The sequence below is a fragment of the Eubalaena glacialis genome, chromosome 4, assembly GCF_028564815.1.
Source record: "Eubalaena glacialis isolate mEubGla1 chromosome 4, mEubGla1.1.hap2.+ XY, whole genome shotgun sequence".
In the NCBI taxonomy this organism is placed as follows: Eukaryota; Metazoa; Chordata; class Mammalia; order Artiodactyla; family Balaenidae; genus Eubalaena; species Eubalaena glacialis.
Genome location: NC_083719.1, coordinates 169,196,029 through 169,212,145, shown reverse-complemented (window position 1 = coordinate 169,212,145; position 16,117 = coordinate 169,196,029). Strand labels below are relative to the sequence as shown.

At 58.2% G+C, this 16,117-nt stretch overlaps 2 protein-coding genes across 7 annotated transcripts; one reads left to right on the top strand and one right to left on the bottom strand.

Annotated features, from left to right (window-relative positions):
* Positions 1-1,302: 1,302 nt before the first annotated feature.
* Positions 1,303-10,814, bottom strand: GUK1 (guanylate kinase 1). Of its 4 annotated transcripts, none has more exons than XM_061190099.1 (9): positions 10,311-10,814; positions 9,705-9,858; positions 4,066-4,179; positions 3,778-3,819; positions 3,569-3,665; positions 2,187-2,325; positions 2,028-2,112; positions 1,758-1,843; positions 1,303-1,617 (listed from the first exon to the last, which is right to left on the bottom strand). In XM_061190099.1, the coding sequence occupies exons 2-9, from the start codon at positions 9,748-9,750 to the stop codon at positions 1,582-1,584; spliced, it is 645 nt and encodes a 214-aa protein (XP_061046082.1). In that variant the 5' UTR covers positions 9,751-9,858; positions 10,311-10,814; the 3' UTR covers positions 1,303-1,581. The 4 variants fall into 4 exon arrangements, with proteins under 4 accessions (XP_061046082.1, XP_061046083.1, XP_061046081.1 ...); XM_061190100.1 differs by having other exon boundaries at positions 9,705-9,791; XM_061190098.1 differs by lacking the exon at positions 9,705-9,858.
* MRPL55 (mitochondrial ribosomal protein L55) lies at positions 10,493-14,566 on the top strand. 3 transcript variants are annotated; one of them, XM_061190104.1, is made up of 4 exons: positions 10,493-10,705; positions 11,455-11,535; positions 13,727-13,931; positions 14,336-14,566. In XM_061190104.1, the coding sequence occupies exons 2-4, from the start codon at positions 11,510-11,512 to the stop codon at positions 14,483-14,485; spliced, it is 381 nt and encodes a 126-aa protein (XP_061046087.1). In that variant the 5' UTR covers positions 10,493-10,705; positions 11,455-11,509; the 3' UTR covers positions 14,486-14,566. The 3 variants fall into 3 exon arrangements, with proteins under 3 accessions (XP_061046087.1, XP_061046085.1, XP_061046088.1); XM_061190102.1 differs by having other exon boundaries at positions 10,494-10,705; positions 11,458-11,535; XM_061190105.1 differs by lacking the exon at positions 10,493-10,705 and adding an exon at positions 10,780-11,127.
* The last annotated feature ends 1,551 nt before the right edge of the window (positions 14,567-16,117 follow it).

Here is a 16,117-nt window from a genome sequence, read left to right as displayed (position 1 = left end):
GACTGATGGCCCTGTGAGGGCAGTGGGCCTGAGATGGACAGACCCCCAGAATGGAGGGCCACCCAGCCAGGCTCAGCACCCGTTATCTCCTGGGGTTGGCTGTTCCAAGACAGTTGAGTCCAGGCCCCTGAGACCTTGGGGCCAGAGTGAAGAGGGTGCTGCTCAGCCCCAAAGGGCACCCCAAACCTGGTCCCCTGGTGGTACCCTACCTTTTCCAGGCCAGGAAACAAGTCCTTCTGAGCCCTTCCACCTGCTGGCCAGCTGGACACCAGCCCTCCTGAGGGTCTGCACCCGGCTAAGTCCAGGGCCCGACCCAGGGCCACCTCTCACCACCAAGCACAATGTGGGGGGAGGGCCTTCAAGGGCTCCATTGTTCCCCCTGAGGCTCGGGGTCTGAATCCCTGATTGTCCCTGGGGCTGGATGGGTCCCAGAGAGGGAACCAGTCTCTCCCAGGCTGTACAGTAGGTCAGGAGGCAGCCCAGCCCCATCTTACTTGCCCCCAGGCCTAGGGGCTGCCCAGCGCCCCTCTGCCCACTGTCCAGTGTCCAGGCCCAGCTCTCGTCTGCCCTCCACTGTGCATCTGGGCTTTTGGAGGGAGCCCAGCCTTTCTATTTCTGCCCGGGCTCCCTGCCTCCTCCAGGTCTGCATGCACCATCTGTCTGGGTTCCACCGTAGGAGCATGGCCTGGGCATGGACCAGGGCTCAGGCGAGTGCCTCCTGTGCCTAGTACAACTCAGCTGCCCCGACTTCAGATGGGCAGCTTTTGGAGGTATCTTCTGAGACTCCACAGAGCCTGGAACCCTAACAGAGGCCCCCAGGTGTCTTCCCTCGGCTGGCCTCTACAGGAACATTAGGGCCGGCCAGACCCCCAGTGGGCCATGCACAAGGCCCCCAGATGCAGAGGTCCATCCTCTGTAGTCTCAGTCCCTCTTCAGGTATGCAATGTCTGTCCCTCTGCCACCATCAGCCCAGCTCAGGGACCAGGAGGAGTGGTTCATGCAGGATGAGCCCCCAGGACCTTCTGACCCCAGTCTCAATGGCAACTCAAAGAGACAGTGGGGGATGAGGCCCTGCACCCAGCTGGTGGGAGCCCTGGGCAAGTAGCATGCAGCAGCTCAGGAGCAGCCCTCTCTGGGGGCCGGCAGCCCAGAGCAGCAGATGTCAGATGGATGCTGCTGCCCAAGGACCTCCAGGGGCTGGCCAGTTAGGGTGTGGCTGCCAAGAGCAGGGTGGGGAGGGGGTGGGTCTGGAGTGGTGTACTGTGGCCCCACCCACCCAGGGCCATGATCCAAGGGCTCAAGGACACTCTAACCCAGCAGTTCTTTATTTGGATGTTGGCCCAGCTTCCATGGGAGGGGGGTTGATAGGGTGGGGTGGGGAGGAAGCCTAGAAATGGACATGGGGAGAGGGGGTGAGAGAAAAGTCCTCCAGTCACGGTGGGGGAGTAAGGGAAGACAGGCAGCACCCCAAACCCTGGGTGCTAGCTGAGGTGAGCAGAGCCACCGCCGGAGACCCTGGCCCGCTGCGGGTGGGTGCCAGGCCCTAGGCCCCACCTGAGGAGTTATAGCCGGTGGACCTCCTCAGGAGTGACCAGTTGCTTGAGCCTTCTTTATTTCCTGCCGGGGAGAAGGGAAGAGAGGCTGGGAAAAGGAAGAGGGTCTCGCCCAGGGCCTGGGGCCACCATATCACCTGTCCCAGCCTGTTTCCCCCGTTTGCCAGACAGAGGTCTGAGGCCCCACCTCCACCCCCAGCCCACCTCGGAGAGCGCCTCCTTCAGGACCCAGTAGGCCTTGTCCAGACTGTCATTGACGATGATCAGGTCAAACAGGCCGGGCTCCTTGCCTGAGGGTGGGGGCAGGGTCAGTGGAGGCTGTGGTGACAGAGGTGGGGGTCCGGGGACCCTTCACGTGGACCACAGTGCTGGGTGATGGCTCCAGCCCTCCTCTGCCCTTTGCTGGATGGGACTGTTCTACTGTGGGGGTTGGCGAGGGTCCAGGGACACGGAGTGATAGATGCCCACACTCACTGCTCTCCATGTCGGCCCGGGCAGCAGCCAGACGCTTAGCCAGGCTCTCCTCCGTCTCCGTGTTCCGCTGCCGCAGCCGCTGCTCCTGAGACAAAGTATGAAAGTCAGAAGGTCAGAGCCTCCAGGATTGCCCCCCCGCCCTCCTCCCTCAGCCCCCACCAGGACATCCAGTGAGGGTGGCTGCACAAAGATGTAGATGGGCCGCAGGTCGGTCTTCTTGATGTTGCGCACGCCCTGCAGGTCCACATCCAGCACGCAGATGCGGTTCATGGCCTGAACGGCCCGCACAGCTGCTTTGCTGGGGGATGATAGGAGGGGGGCTGCTCAGCTGTGGGCTCCTGAGGCCCTAGCAGCCCCCATGGCCTCGAAGAGCCTCAGTGGGACCATCACTGCCCATCCCTTGCTCTGGGCCTCTCTGGGGGTGCCCACAGGGGCCCAGCCTAACTGTGGCATCTGTTCCCTCTTTCTGGAAGTATTCCCTGAGCAACCCTTGCACGAGGGGGCCCTCTGCTGGTCTGCTGTGGTGGTAGGGAGGGGCACCTTCAGACCCTGGCCCAGGGCCTCTCCTTCTCCTGGCACCTGCTCCCAGGCCCTACACCACTCCATCACCCCAATCAGTCCCACCCACCAATCATGCCTCCAGAAGCTTCTGGCATCACCCCCTAGATCGTGCCCTCAGGCTAGCGATGGTGACCACCCTCCCATATCCTGCATGCTGGGGCCCTGCTTGGAGAGGGATGCCCTGGCTATGGCCCCCATAGCACTACACGGCACGCCCTTGGACTTCCTCATCCCCTGGCCACCCTTTGCAGGCCTTGGCCCCTCACCCTAGGGTCACCACGTACCATGTGCTCCTCATCCACTGGGGGGACTGCCCCTCAGCGGGCATTGTGTGTCCCAACAGTGGCCAAATGACCCCACTTGGCAGCCCACTGCTCTTCCCATCTGCACCTGGGGCAGAGTATGCTGGGTCCTGTGGGGTCCTGGCCTCGCCCAGCTAGGTGGCTCAGGGACAGGCTATGCACAGAGGCATGCCTGGCCCTGCCTGCCTGTGCCAAGGCACTGCTTCCAGGCCTTGCAAGCCAGGTGTGAGGAGCCAGCAAAGACCCCGCTCTGGTGGGTTGTTGGGAGGGGCAGCCACCGTTGTGCCAGGGACCCTCTCAGGCTACCCCACAGGTTGGGGGCGGGGTGCATAGTGCAACCTGCTGACCTATGAGACCCAGGTCCTCCGAGCCCTCATTGCATACCAGTCCCTTGTGTGGCCCACTGTTCTCACAGCAGCCTGGCCAGGTAGACATAAGTGGGGCTGGGCCAGGAGCGGGTGGCCTAGAGACCCCTGACTGTGGTTGCATCTTGACCCCTGGGGGGCTGGGTCCCTTGCCCCAACTGCCCAGACGGCCCATAGAAAGAAACCCCCCACCTGGGGCCCAGCCAAGGGGAGACCCCCTGCCCAGGGCCCACAGAGAGATACCCCTGCCTGGGCTGCCCACTCTAGGTTCCTGAGAGAACTGGAGGAAGGGAGGGCCCCAAGCATGGCCCACCTGGTCCCATACAAGTTCCCTGAGAACTCAGCATGCTCGATGAAGTCTCCGGCGGCAATGTCCCGCTGCATCACCTCCCTGGTCACAAAGTAGTAATCTGCAAAGGAGGAAGAGCTGATGGGGAGACTGAGGCCTCATGCATCACTCTGACAAATGGAGGGCTGCTCCAGTCCTGTGCTGGAGCACTGAGGCCAGCTGGCCGAGCTCACCTTTGCCGTTCTCCTCTCCTGGCCTCGGGTCCCTTGTGGTGTCTAGGAACAAGTACCAGTGACTGACTTGGGACACCTGGAGCCCCAGGCATCCCATCCCCAGGGCCTTGCCCACAGGGCCTGGCTCAGCCCATCTTGGGGTGTGGGAGAGGAGGCTCCAGGTTAGGGTCAGCAGTGCGGGGGCTTCCGCCCCACCGTGTGGGAGTGTGGGGGGCTTCAGGGCATGTCAGCAGGGGTCCCCACCCCCAGCTTCCTTGTGACCCTCCCCCACCTCCCCTGGGGCCTCACGGGACACGCTGAAGCCGAAGATACTGCTGTGTTCCTGCAGGAGTCTCTTCAGTAGGGTGCTCTTCCCAGCCCCTGAGGGTCCGCTCAGGACAACGGGCCTTGGTCCTGACATCCCTGTAGAGGGGGACAGGGGAGGCAAATATCAGCAGGGCCTTGCTCCCTATGGAAGTGGGCGAGGTGGCTGCAGTGGCCCCACCTCTGCCCCAAGTGAATTCACCCCAGAAATTGGGCAGAGTTGTGGGCACTCAGAGCCATGCTCAAACCCTGGCTATGCCTCCCTTTGGGCGTGCTACCTGGTAATACATGCACTGACCACAAATGTGTGGCCTCCCCAGCTGTCCACTCCTATCCCACCCTCAAGGAGCTCCTGGGAGGGGCACGTCCAGGTCCCAATTCCTGTGTCTCCTGGCACCACACCCCAGAGTTGTCCTTGGTCAAGGTCAGTGGAACCTAAGCCCTGTTCTGGGAACTTCCACTGAAAAGCAAGGGGCTGACCCCAAACGACCACAGCTTCCTGACTCCCCTCTCTGATACTTGGATCTCATGAAGCCAGCAGAAGAGCAATGGGTGCCACCCTCCCAGCTCATAGCACACGGCTCAGACACCTGCCACAGGTGAAAACGCCAAGGGCAGGAATAGTGGGGGAGCTCTGGAAGCATCAGCTTAGCCTGCTCTGTGCCCATCGGATCATCCCAGCACCCCTCATACAGGACCTACCTTCTGCGTGGGGTGCAGCCTCCGTGCTCACCTTGGGGCTGCTCGGGATAAGCTGAGAGGAGAGTGGTAATCCTTGGCTGCTCCCCACCCTCTAAGCACTAAATCCTGCCCAGGGCAGCCAGCACCACCTGCTCAGCAGAGGGCAAAGGCCGCTCCTCACCCTAGAGATGCGCACTTGCCCACCCAGCCACGTGAGCAAGATGGGCTGAGGAAGGTCAGGTGCATCAGGAGCCTCAGAAGACAGGAATCGAGGCAGGCACTGAGCTAGGGGGCTGGGAGGCTATGTGTTGCCCCGGAGGGAGACCCTGGGAGAGCGTGTGGTGAGCTGACCTACCCCAGCAGGGCTCTGTCTGTGGGGTGCCTGGTAAGGTGTGGAGGAGCAGTTAGTGGCCAGCAGACCAGCGATGAGGCCCAGGAGGGACAGGCCACTCTGCTCGGGGATACCCAGTCATCTAGCCCAGGGCAGCTCTCCAGCAGGGCCCCAGGTGGGCACTGCTTTCCTAATCCGCAATGAGGACAACCTGGGTAATCCGGCTAAAGCATAGCTAGCTATTCTGGGACCATCATGCCATATGCAAACACCCCGGAGAAGGAGTCGGGAAACAGATACGCTCCCCTGCTGCAGAAAGATAGAAGAAATGGACCCAGAGGAGCTCATCAATTATCTGTCACTTCTAAGTGGCCAGTTCTTAGTTCCTTTGTCTCTTCCAAGTTTCCTATTACAATAGTACACCGTTTTTATCTAGCAACGGTCCCATTGGACTCCCAACTCCTTTCTGGTGTCTTGACTTTCCCACCCAGACACAGTGCCACCACACAAATGCCCACACGTGTGTGTGTCCGACCCCAAGCCCACTGCTGTTGCTGCCCAATAGAGTGCAGCCCCCTCCCTACCCTAAGGGCTGGTGCATGGGAAGGTCTCATCTCTGGCTCACTGTTGGCCTTCACAAAGTTCCTTCCTTTGCAGAATGAACGTCCTGTGGGCAACCCAGCCCACCCCCTTGGGTCTGTCCTGACTTCTAGACAGTGAGTGACCAGGGTTGTGGGGAGAGCTATGTCGGGGTGGAGAAGCATAGGAGAACAGAGGAGATATTGGGGACCAGTCGGTCCCCGAGCAAGGTTGCTGCTCCTAGAGGAGCCCTGGAAGGAGAAAGGCTATGGAGGCTGGGGTCTGCCACCACACTGCCTGGCCTCTGGACTGTGCCGAGTCACCACCGCACACACACTGCCTCCCCACCTTGCAAGCAGGGCAGCTGTGGTTGTTCAGCAGCGTAGGTCTTCCCAGGACCCGGCAGCATGTAGGCGCCACAGGAATGTGAGTTTCTCCAGGGCAGGGGCAACATCAAGTGGACACATGGCAATGCTCACAAGAGATGGACCAGAAAGCCTACCTGGGCCTTGCTCACAGCAACAAACCCTCAACTCAGTGGATGCAGCTGGTGCCTTCTGGACCCAACTTGGGGTATCCACCTCCAGGGAGGGGAGGACCCATCCTGCCTCTCTATGAAGAAGCCCCTCAGGAACACTATGCTCCTTTGCCATGTGTCCAACTTGAACAGGAGCCCCGCCCTCACATCCCACAGCCCCCAACTGTAAACCTGCCAGCAACACCCAGAGGCTACATGGTCTTGACCGGCCCTGTGCCTCCAGGCCAGCACACAGGCCCCTAACATGTTTCCCCGGCAGTTCCTGCCCTGTTCCCCATGCCTGCAATCATGGCCAAATGTTGTGGTCATAAGCTCTAACATCTAGACACTGCAAACCTACATAGGGAAGACATGTCTTCAATCAGGACCAAACACTACACATGGAGGTCCCAACGCCTGAAACCCTGAAGGAGCACGCTGTGCACAAGTCTTACTCATCATCTTACCTCAAAACTCTGGTTTCTATCTGGCTTTCTACCCCATGTCATGAACCCTGGGGACATGGGCACGGCGCCTGCATCCCACTGAGACCTCCCATCCCCCAGCCCAACAACCACTGGCAGTAAGCAGCAGGTATGTATGCACGCATGGGAACTGGCTGATGGCTGCAAAGTTCACTCCCTGCCTGGGTCCAAATCATCACCCTACCCTGCCAGCCCACTCCTCACAGGGTATCCTCCTGAGCCCCAACCTGCCCCTCAAGTCCAGGCCCCAGGCCTTCCCAGTGCTGGCCATCCATCATGCCCTCCTTCAAAGGTTACACTATTGATGACAACGGGAGGGGGCATCCACCTAGCACCACTGCCTTGAGGTGGGTGGGATCCAGAGTCCTTCCTCTTGTGGGGCTCTTCCCTGAGGTCACCTCCTCTTAGTACAAGGGCCCGAACCACAAAGACCACGTTGGAGTGGCCTAGCCCTGCAGAAGGCACTTGGGGAGTCGCTGGGTACTGGGCTCCACCCAGTGATCATGGTGATAAGAGTGCTCACTAAAGCCACCTTTGACAGGAGCACACTCAGTGTGGGACAGACCTCAAGGCCTCTCAGTCCCAGTGATCAAGTGTGCCAGATACCCCTGAGCCTGATTTTGGCCCCAGCAGCTGGTAGAACTGATTGGCAGTTAGGAATGTTCTGTATCCTCTACTCCTTGACTATTCCACTATTCCGAACCCCAGCTTCCTGGCAAGAAACTGGAAATTTCACAAGGACAGCAATAAGGATCAGGGATGCAATTTCTGTAGGAGTCGCTGGTGCAAGCCTGTGCATTCTGGAATGCTCTCTGCTGGAACCCCTCACGAGGAGCTCCTCAGGCAGCCCTGGAAGGCTTGCCTCGAGAAGCATTTCCTGCTCTCCTTCCTGCTTCCACCTGCCTTCCCGCCCTGTCCCAAGGGCTGGGCATGGCCACCACCCCACTTCCCTCTCCACTCCTCCATGAGACACTAAGACAAAGTACAACCCTCTGAGGATACAGAGAAGGGAAGTCAAACCCCACCAGCCCTCTTGCAAAACACAAGCCACAAGACATGAGTTGATCTGGGTTAGGATAGCTGGTCATGCCCTATCCCCCAAACAGGCTGTGTGGGACAGGAGAACTACCCTGGCCTTGGCCTCAGGTGCTCCGTGTGTGGGACATGTCCTGGCCCAATGACCTTAAGAAACCACTTAACCTTCAAGAACCTGACTTGAAGTGGGAGAGCCACAACGCAGCCAGCGATTTTCTTCTCACTTCCTCTCCCGGCAGTGGGGTGAGACCATGCCTTCCCTGAGAGGAAGCTTGTCCTTCAAAAGTGTTGGCAAGAAGCCACACTATGGAGGACTCAGGCCTGTCATGGCACTACACAGCTGCATCTGGATCTCTTTCCATCAAGGAGAAGAACCGGGATTCAGTCCCACATGAGATCCTCAGTTCTAGCCCTAAGGGAAGGCAGAGGGGGCATGAAAGGGAAAGGGGTCCAGGACATACAAATCATGGAGCAAGAAAAAGCCCAAGCCCTTCTGGTTGGGGCAGGGTTCACTCTCACAGAGAGGGGAACAAAGGTCAAGCACACCCAGGGTCAGCCAGGGACCAGGGGAAATCAAGGCCCAGCACGCACAGGATCAGAGAAGGACCCAGGGGGAACAGAGGCCTGGTACACAGGTTCAGCCAGGGGTCAGAGCCCAATTGAAGGGCACCTGCCTCCATACCAGGGCCCCAGCAGCTCACCCTCTGTGCTTTCCCTTTTCTCCTTGAGGACTGGGGTCACTTCCTTCCACCCCCAACCACATCATAATACCTTCCTTCTTGCTCTTCCTCAAATCCTCTGAACGTGTTTCTTGGGCTACGCTAAATGTGACGCAAAAGATGGAGATCAACAGTTCAAGTGTTTAAAAAAAAAAAAAAGTTTGGGTGTGGCTGAAGAAAAATGTACAACTTCAGAACTTGCAGAATCTGCTACTCAAATAAACTGTTGATCTTACCAGTTCCAGACAAAGGTCAAGGGCTGGATCAACGTGTTCTCAGAATCTGAAGGAAAGCCCAAGCAAACGACACTTATCACAGGTGTGGCACCAACCCAGATCACAAGCTGGCCTGGTGTGTGCAGGCGAGTGTGTGGCATTCTTACAAGAAGAGGGCAGAGTGGGGGCTCACGTGGCAGGAAATTCAGCTTGTCAATGATAAGACAGGAAGCCACACCCAGCCCACATCCCTCCTGGTGGTGAAGGTGAAGGTTTTCCTGGGTCCCTCACAAGTCATGGTCTGGGAAGTGAAAGAGTGACAGAAAAGTCCAGAAAAGACCACATTTGGCCAGGCATGCTGCCAAGGGGCACTCACAGGGGACTTGTGCAAGGCTGACCATGAGAAGCACATCTTGGCCTCCCTCCTCCTGTCCCCGTGGGCCTCATCCCACACTGGCCAATCATCACCTGAGCTTCCACCTCCTCCACCCCTATCAAAAGACACTGATAACATGTGAGGTGGCACACCTCACTGCTCCTCCTCAAACCAGCATCTGGGTGGAGACTCACTCCCTCTCACTGCTCCCAAAAGAATGTCTAAAATCAGCAGATGGGCAGCTCCAGCAACCCAGACTTGAGGTGTCTTGTCCTGAGGGAAGCTGAACCCCAGCTACCATGCCCACGAGACAGGAAGACCTGCCACCAACAACCTGCTCCTGCGTGGAGTACCCATATCTGCAATGTCCAGCAGCGCTGGGCTGTGGGGCTGGCCAGGAACCTGCAGCAGTCCCAGGGGCCCTCTTGGCTGGGAGTCCTTGGAGCAGTCAGCTCCGCCTACCTAGGACGCCCCTGCGTTTGCAAAATTTGGGAACCAAAGCCGGACCACCGGGAGGGTTTCCCAACTGTTATCTGTGCTGCTCCTCTTGAGCTCGGGGTAGACTACATACTTCTACAGGCCGGGTGAGCTAATCGGGACTTCTGCGACTCTGCCATACCAGGGGCAACCTAAGGTCCTTCAAAACCCTGATCTCGCAGGGTTTTCGGCTCTGCTGTGTGGCCCACCTTGGAGAAGGGTGTCAGGCTGCTTCCCCTCTCTGCCCCTCCGCATCCTGCAGGGTCCACAATGGCATCCAGCATGAAGTCCTCAAGCTGCAGGGGGTTTACAAGCTGTTTGGAGCTTCCCGTGCCAGGAGAATTTCCTCCTACATTTTGAGGACTGACACAGGGGAACCAGCTTTTAATTTGTCTAAGTAAAATAGTAACTACCAAAAGCAATGCTAAAACACAGATACCCGGAATACAACTTCAAAGCGAAGGAAAGCCTCCCTGAATTTGCCTCCATGAGAAGACGCACTCCTCGTCTACCCCGCTTTGCTCGCCCCGAGACGGAACTCTGGGAACCACTGAGGACCGCCGAGGGCAATTTCGGTGGCTGGCGGGATGACAGAATTCACGAGCACAGCCCCAGGAGTCCCTCAGGCAGGTCCACGACACCGGCGCTCAGCACGGGCTCTGGTGGCCCCTCGCACGCAATCAGCGGCGGTCCCCGCCTCTTCTCCGCGAATTCAGACAGCGACACGCGAGCCCGGGGCCGGACTTCCCAGGAAGGCCCTCCCGGGGCCTGCGCGCGCCCGGACCTCCGCCCCTCTGCGAGGGGCCGCCACTCACCGTCCGAGGGGACCCGGCGCAGGGCGGCCGCCGCCAGCCCGGCCAGCGGGCGCCGCAGCATGAAGCGCCGCCGCCACCGCCCGCGGGGACGTACGTCACAGAGCAGCGCCGCGCCGGCCCGGCCTCTCTCCGCCCCTCAGAGAAGCACTTCAGCGCGGCGCCGGACCCGCCTCAGCCAGCGGGCTAGTTGGTCAGAGCTGCGCCGGCCTCGCCCCGCCTTTCAAGGCCGTACGTCAGCGCCGCACGACGCTGCGCCCGCCGGATGACGTTGTGGCGGTGCCGCAGGAGGACTGAAAGCTGCGTTTACAGTGATTGCGGATTGGGCTCTGGCCAGTCCCCCACCCGATTGGCCAGTGGCGGCCGGGCCGCTGGTCCTCGAGGCCGCTCCGGAGGCGGTGAGGGTGGCAAGTTGGTGCCGGAAAGGCGCCGCGTCGCGCGGGCTTGGAGGGCTTCCCCCAAGGGAGGGTCCGGGCCCCGCCGCAAGCCGCCCTCGAGGGCGAGAGAATGGGCGGGTATCGCTTGGGAGGTTTATAGCATTTCGTTGTCCTGCTGAGTCACGTCCTAAGGCGGAAGGAAGCCTGCAGATGCCCTGCCCTGACAGGGGATAGCGAGGCAAACCTTCTCATCTCGGCCGGGAGGGCTCTTTTCCTGGGGTCTGAATGTCTGATACATCAGGTCTTCGACATTTGAAACAACTGGTTTGTCACCGCGGAAACCTCAGTTTCCCTGGGACTCAAGGTTTAGTAAGCCGCGGCTGCCCTTTTGTAATCTTTACCTCGCTGGATTTTGTGAGAATGCAATGACCTTGGAAAACCAGGTATGAGCTAGTCTTCTCCGTTTACGTTGCATTCCATCCTCAGAGTGGCTTCCCTGACTCAGCAACCCACCAGAATGGGCCCGGGCCCTGCTGCAGACGTACTAAGTCAGAGTTTTGGGGAGTAGGACTGGGACATCTCCAGGTAAAAAACGTTCCACAGGTGATTCTAATGCCAGGTCAGGGCTGGAAGCCTGATAGGTTACTGGGCAAGACTGGCACTGACCTGGTAATGTCTCGGAGACCGCTTTGTTCCTGGCTGGGATTTGGTGAGAATCAGTTAGGTGGTAAAGCCTGCCTTTTAAAAAGATCTCTCATTTCTTTGCCTAGCAGGTCACACACTGGGCCAGTGACTGACCCTGGGCCTTCACGTGCTGCAGGAGGAATGGTGGCCAAGGGCAAACTGCTTGGGTAAGCATGGACTTCCAGGCCTCTTGGGACTGCTGTAATGGGGCCACCCAAAGAATGCCAACTCAAGAGCCTTAGGCTCTGCTGCCTCAGGAAAACCTCCAGAGCCAGTGTGTTTATCTGGAGAATACATACAAGTACATATGTGTGGACACCTTAACAGTGTTGAAGGAGGAATGGAAGTGACTTGTGAGTACCTGGCACCAAACAGATGTGATGGTGGTCACTGTCCTATTCAGAGCCTGCGGGCCAGCCATGGAGAAGATCATGGCCTTCCTTCTCTTACCACCAGAACTGCCTCCCCGTCTGCGTGTTCCTCTCACTCCCTGGTCTCCCCCAAGTGAGCAGTATTGATGGAGGAGAAAATGAATGCAGTTTTGAATTGTTTCTGTGGAATCTGGGGAGAGGGATGTGGCACCTGAAGCTGTGGGTTAGTATGAAGATGGAGAAGGGACTCTGGCTGCAGCGTTCCCAGGAGGGCCCTCATGCTGGAGAAGGTTTATGTTGGAACTGCAACTGCTGTTTGGTGGGAAAACATCCACTCTTTCCCCTCAAAGGTTGACTCCAGCCCCTTCCAGAAGCCTCCTGAGTCACCAACTCCAGGTTCTCTGGAGCGGCTGTGTCCTGGGCTCCCTGGTGCTGCTTAGGTACGGGCCCTGCCCAACTGACTGCAGGTTCCTCTGGTGCTGGAGTTTACCCACCACCTCCTTTCTCCAGTCTTGCACTTCTGGAGGCAGGGACTGGATTCATTTTGCCAAAATTTATGAGCACTTAGCTAGGGAGGGTCTGGGACTTGGTAGCAAATAAGATGCAGTTCTTGCCCCAGGCCATCAGACTAGTGGAGGAGATGGGCCCTCAGCCTGAGGTGTCAGCTGGGGAGTGCAGGGGGTGGTGGGAACCACAAGCAAAGCAGAGGCTGCCGTACTGTGGCTGTGCATGGCCCATGTGCTCATGCTGGCTGCTTTGTGGAGAGAGAAGTCCTGAAAGTCTGGTGGGAGCTACTGACGTTATGTGAATATCAGGTTTTTAGAATCACTACCCGCAAAGCAGGGGAACTTAATTGGAATTGAAATGGGGACCAGGTGGGAGGCTGTTGGGAAGGTTTGCATTGATGTGACTGCCCATGCAGTGAGGGAGTTGGGAAAAGGCACATGGTGAGTGTGCAGGATGCCTGTCCACCGTGAGTGTTCAAAAGAATGCCAGGAGAAGAAGGTCACTTCCAGAGTACCCGACAATTCCAGGAAATTCTGGCACTTGTTTGAACGCATTCTTCCTCAAACCTATGAGGAAACGGATGGACTGAGGCACAGCCTGGGGCTCTGAATTCAAGTTTGCATGAAAGCCAGCCTGGAAGGGACTTTGGGGCGGGGGGGGTCACAGGGAAAGGCTGGGACAGGGAAATCGAGGTCCCGAGTGGGTGAGACAAATGTGGGGTCACGTGGCTGGGTAGAGTGGGGCATGAAGAGTACCTAGCCCTTTCCTGTCACCTTGGAGCATGTGCTCTGCTGTGTGCGGGAGGGCTGAGCGCCCACCACACTCAGAAGCCAAGTGGACCAGGTGTCTCGGTCTGCTTGGGCTGACCTAGCAGAACACCACAGACCAGGCAGCTTATGAAAGCTGGAAGTCTGAGATTAGGGTGCCATCAGGGTTCTGGTGAAGTCTCTCTTCCTGGTTCAGAGATGGCTGCCTTCTTGCATATGGAGGAGAGAGTTAGCTCTCTGGTCTCTTCCTCTTATAAGGGCACCAATCCTACTGGGGGGACCCCACCCTCACGACCTCATCTAATCCTAAACACCACCCAAAGGTCCCACCTCCTGACACCATCTCACGGGGGGTTAGGGCTTCGATGTGTGAATGGGGAAGGGGGCGTGGGATGGACTCAAATGGTCAGTCCACAGCACCAGGTGTGCAGTCCCCTGGAAGTCAGCTTCCCACTCAATGCTGTAGTCCAGCACCCTAGCCATGGGGCCAGGCCTCACCAGAGACACCCACCAGGGTCCTGGCTGTGGACTCTGTCCTCACCCATCTGAGAGCCTTGTGGGCTCACCCCTGCAGCCTCTTTCTGGATGTGGGGTGGAGCTACTCTGACCACATCCTGCCCTGGTGCGGGTTGCTGTGTGCCCCCATAGGAGCTGGGCTGCGTGGCCACTCTGGTCCTGGCACCAACCGCTGACCAGCTCGTGTGTGTCTGCAGCCTGCTCTGGCAGCGTGTGGTGACAGGTGCTGCCCTTGAGAGCCGCCGCCAACTGTGTATGTCCTCCCGGCGGGCTGACTGCAACAGAGCCTCGCTCACTCGAGTGCACCGGCAGACCTACGCACGCCTCTACCCTGTGCTCCTGGTCAAGCAGGATGGTTCCACCATCCACATCCGCTACCGGGAGCCTCGACGGATGCTCACAGTAAGCTTCCTTCCCCGACACTCCCCTGGGGTGCAGGTCTTGGAGGACTTAGCCTGTAGAAACTGCTCCTCCAGGGGTTCATGGGGTCAGAACCCACCATCGCTGGACTGGGGAGGGAGGGCAAGTCATGGGTCAGAATTGTTTGAGGAGAGGGAGGAGGGTGACCTGGAGCTCACTCCACACACCAAGATGAGAAAGCAGTAGTGAGCTGTGTGTTCGAAAAAATATCATGTCTTGGGAAAACAAGCAGAAAAAGTTTTTTAAAAAAGCTTCAAAGGGAGAGAAAACCCAACAGAACACATAAGACCTAAACTGTGTGGTAGATAACAAGGTGAAGTGGAGACCCTGGAGGACATCCTGGTACACTCCACCTGAGCCATGTACACATCCCTTCCTCCCCGCAGATGCCCGTGGACCTGGACTCTCTGTCCCCAGAGGAGAGGCGTGCACGGTTCCGGAAACGAGAGGCCCAGGTCAAAGAGAAGGAGGAGGAGCCAGAGCTCGGTGACAACTTTGATGTGGAGCAGTACAAGCAGTTTTGGACCAAAAAGTGATGGTGCCTGGAAGCTGCTCTGACCGAGGGGGATGCTATGGAGCAGGGAGGGGCATGTGTCTTTAAATCATGTGTTCACGAAGCTGTGTCCATCTTGTCTTTCCTTTTCATGTGCCCTAGCCTGGAGGGTCTCTACAACTGAGCTGAACAGAGGGCTTAGAATCAGGTCAGTTTTGGTTTTAGGATGAGGTCCAAAGGGCATGTGATCCCTCAACAGTACCGAGGTCATGGGTGCTCTTCCTACTGCAGGGAAGCCTGGCCACTGCTGTACCTGCCCCTCTGGGTCTTGGAGCCCCCTTGGTTCTAGCGCTGCCTTTAGCCTCAGGGCACCAGGGACTCTCCTGGGGGAGCACAGTGGCCACCAAGAGTAGGTGGGAGGAGCAGGGTGTCTGGGATCCAAGGACATCTGCACCTAGCCTACAGCTGGCCTGCCCTACCCCTCACCAGAGCTCCCTCAGCCCTACCCAGCACGCAGTGGGAAGGTGCTCCCCATCAAAGGGGCCAAAGGGACTGGCCGCTCCCCTTTGTTAACGCCGCTGAGGTCTGCAGTGCATTGTAGCTACAATCTGCTAGGCCTTCCAGTTGACTGCTGCCTTTCTGCTCCAGGGGTTGATTTTACCCTGGCAGCCTTCCTGCAAGACCCAAGGGAGCAATTCCCAGCCTTTTTAAAGCAGCTGACCCGGCCCAGGCCTGGGGCTGCTTCTCCTTAGGTCCTAGGGTTCAATCACAGGACCTTGGTTGTCAGGCTCCTTCTCATAAACCTGAGGGCCAGTTGTAGAGCACTGTCATATAGTAGATGGGGACGGCATTCTGTTCATGACCTGGGAGGCAGGAGCCAGCAGCCTGTGGGAGATGAACTCTGTACCTTATCTCTAGATCAGAAGGCCAACTCCTTCTGGTCCACTCACCACACCAGCACTGTGCAGCTGCACGGGGACATCCACTGCACTGCACCACCCCCCGGCCCCCACGGCAGCTGTCCACTCCAGGCCCTGCCAACCTTGCTTGCTCAAGGATGCCCCCGGCAGCTGTCAGGCAAGTGAGGGAGCGCCGAGAAAGCAGGTTCAGAGGAAGGCCAGGTGAAAGGCCTCTTCTCACTTAATTCCCTGCCAGCCCATCAGGTGAACTCACTGAGTAACCTGCAGGAGGGCAGTGTCTTGTGAAAGGACTAATACAAAGGGCATACAGAATAACACTCTTGACACCTTGTTGTAAATTCCTCAGAGAACGTTTGTTCACCCTACGGGTTCAATTCAGCAGGGGTTGGCTAATAGAGTGGCACCCCTCCACTCACTAGCACCGTTATCACTGAATCTAGTCTGGTTCGCTGTGGTGATAAACGGAACGCGCTTGCACTACGACTAGCTCAATTTACTTCGGATACTGAGCCATCACCTGACAGCAGCAATGACCGAAACGGTGCCGAATGAGAAGCGTCTGCCAACACTTTGTGGGTGACTGAGGCGTTCTCTGCGCTGTCTGGGGAACGAACGCGATGAGGTGTGCTTGAATGCTTCCTTGGGAACTGGACACAGCCGGTACCCCCGAGGGCGGAGGACGAGCGGTGCAGGCGCGACCTGACCTTGGCGGCTCCCTGTCTCTGGGGCACCCTGCTACCTGATAGAAACCTCAA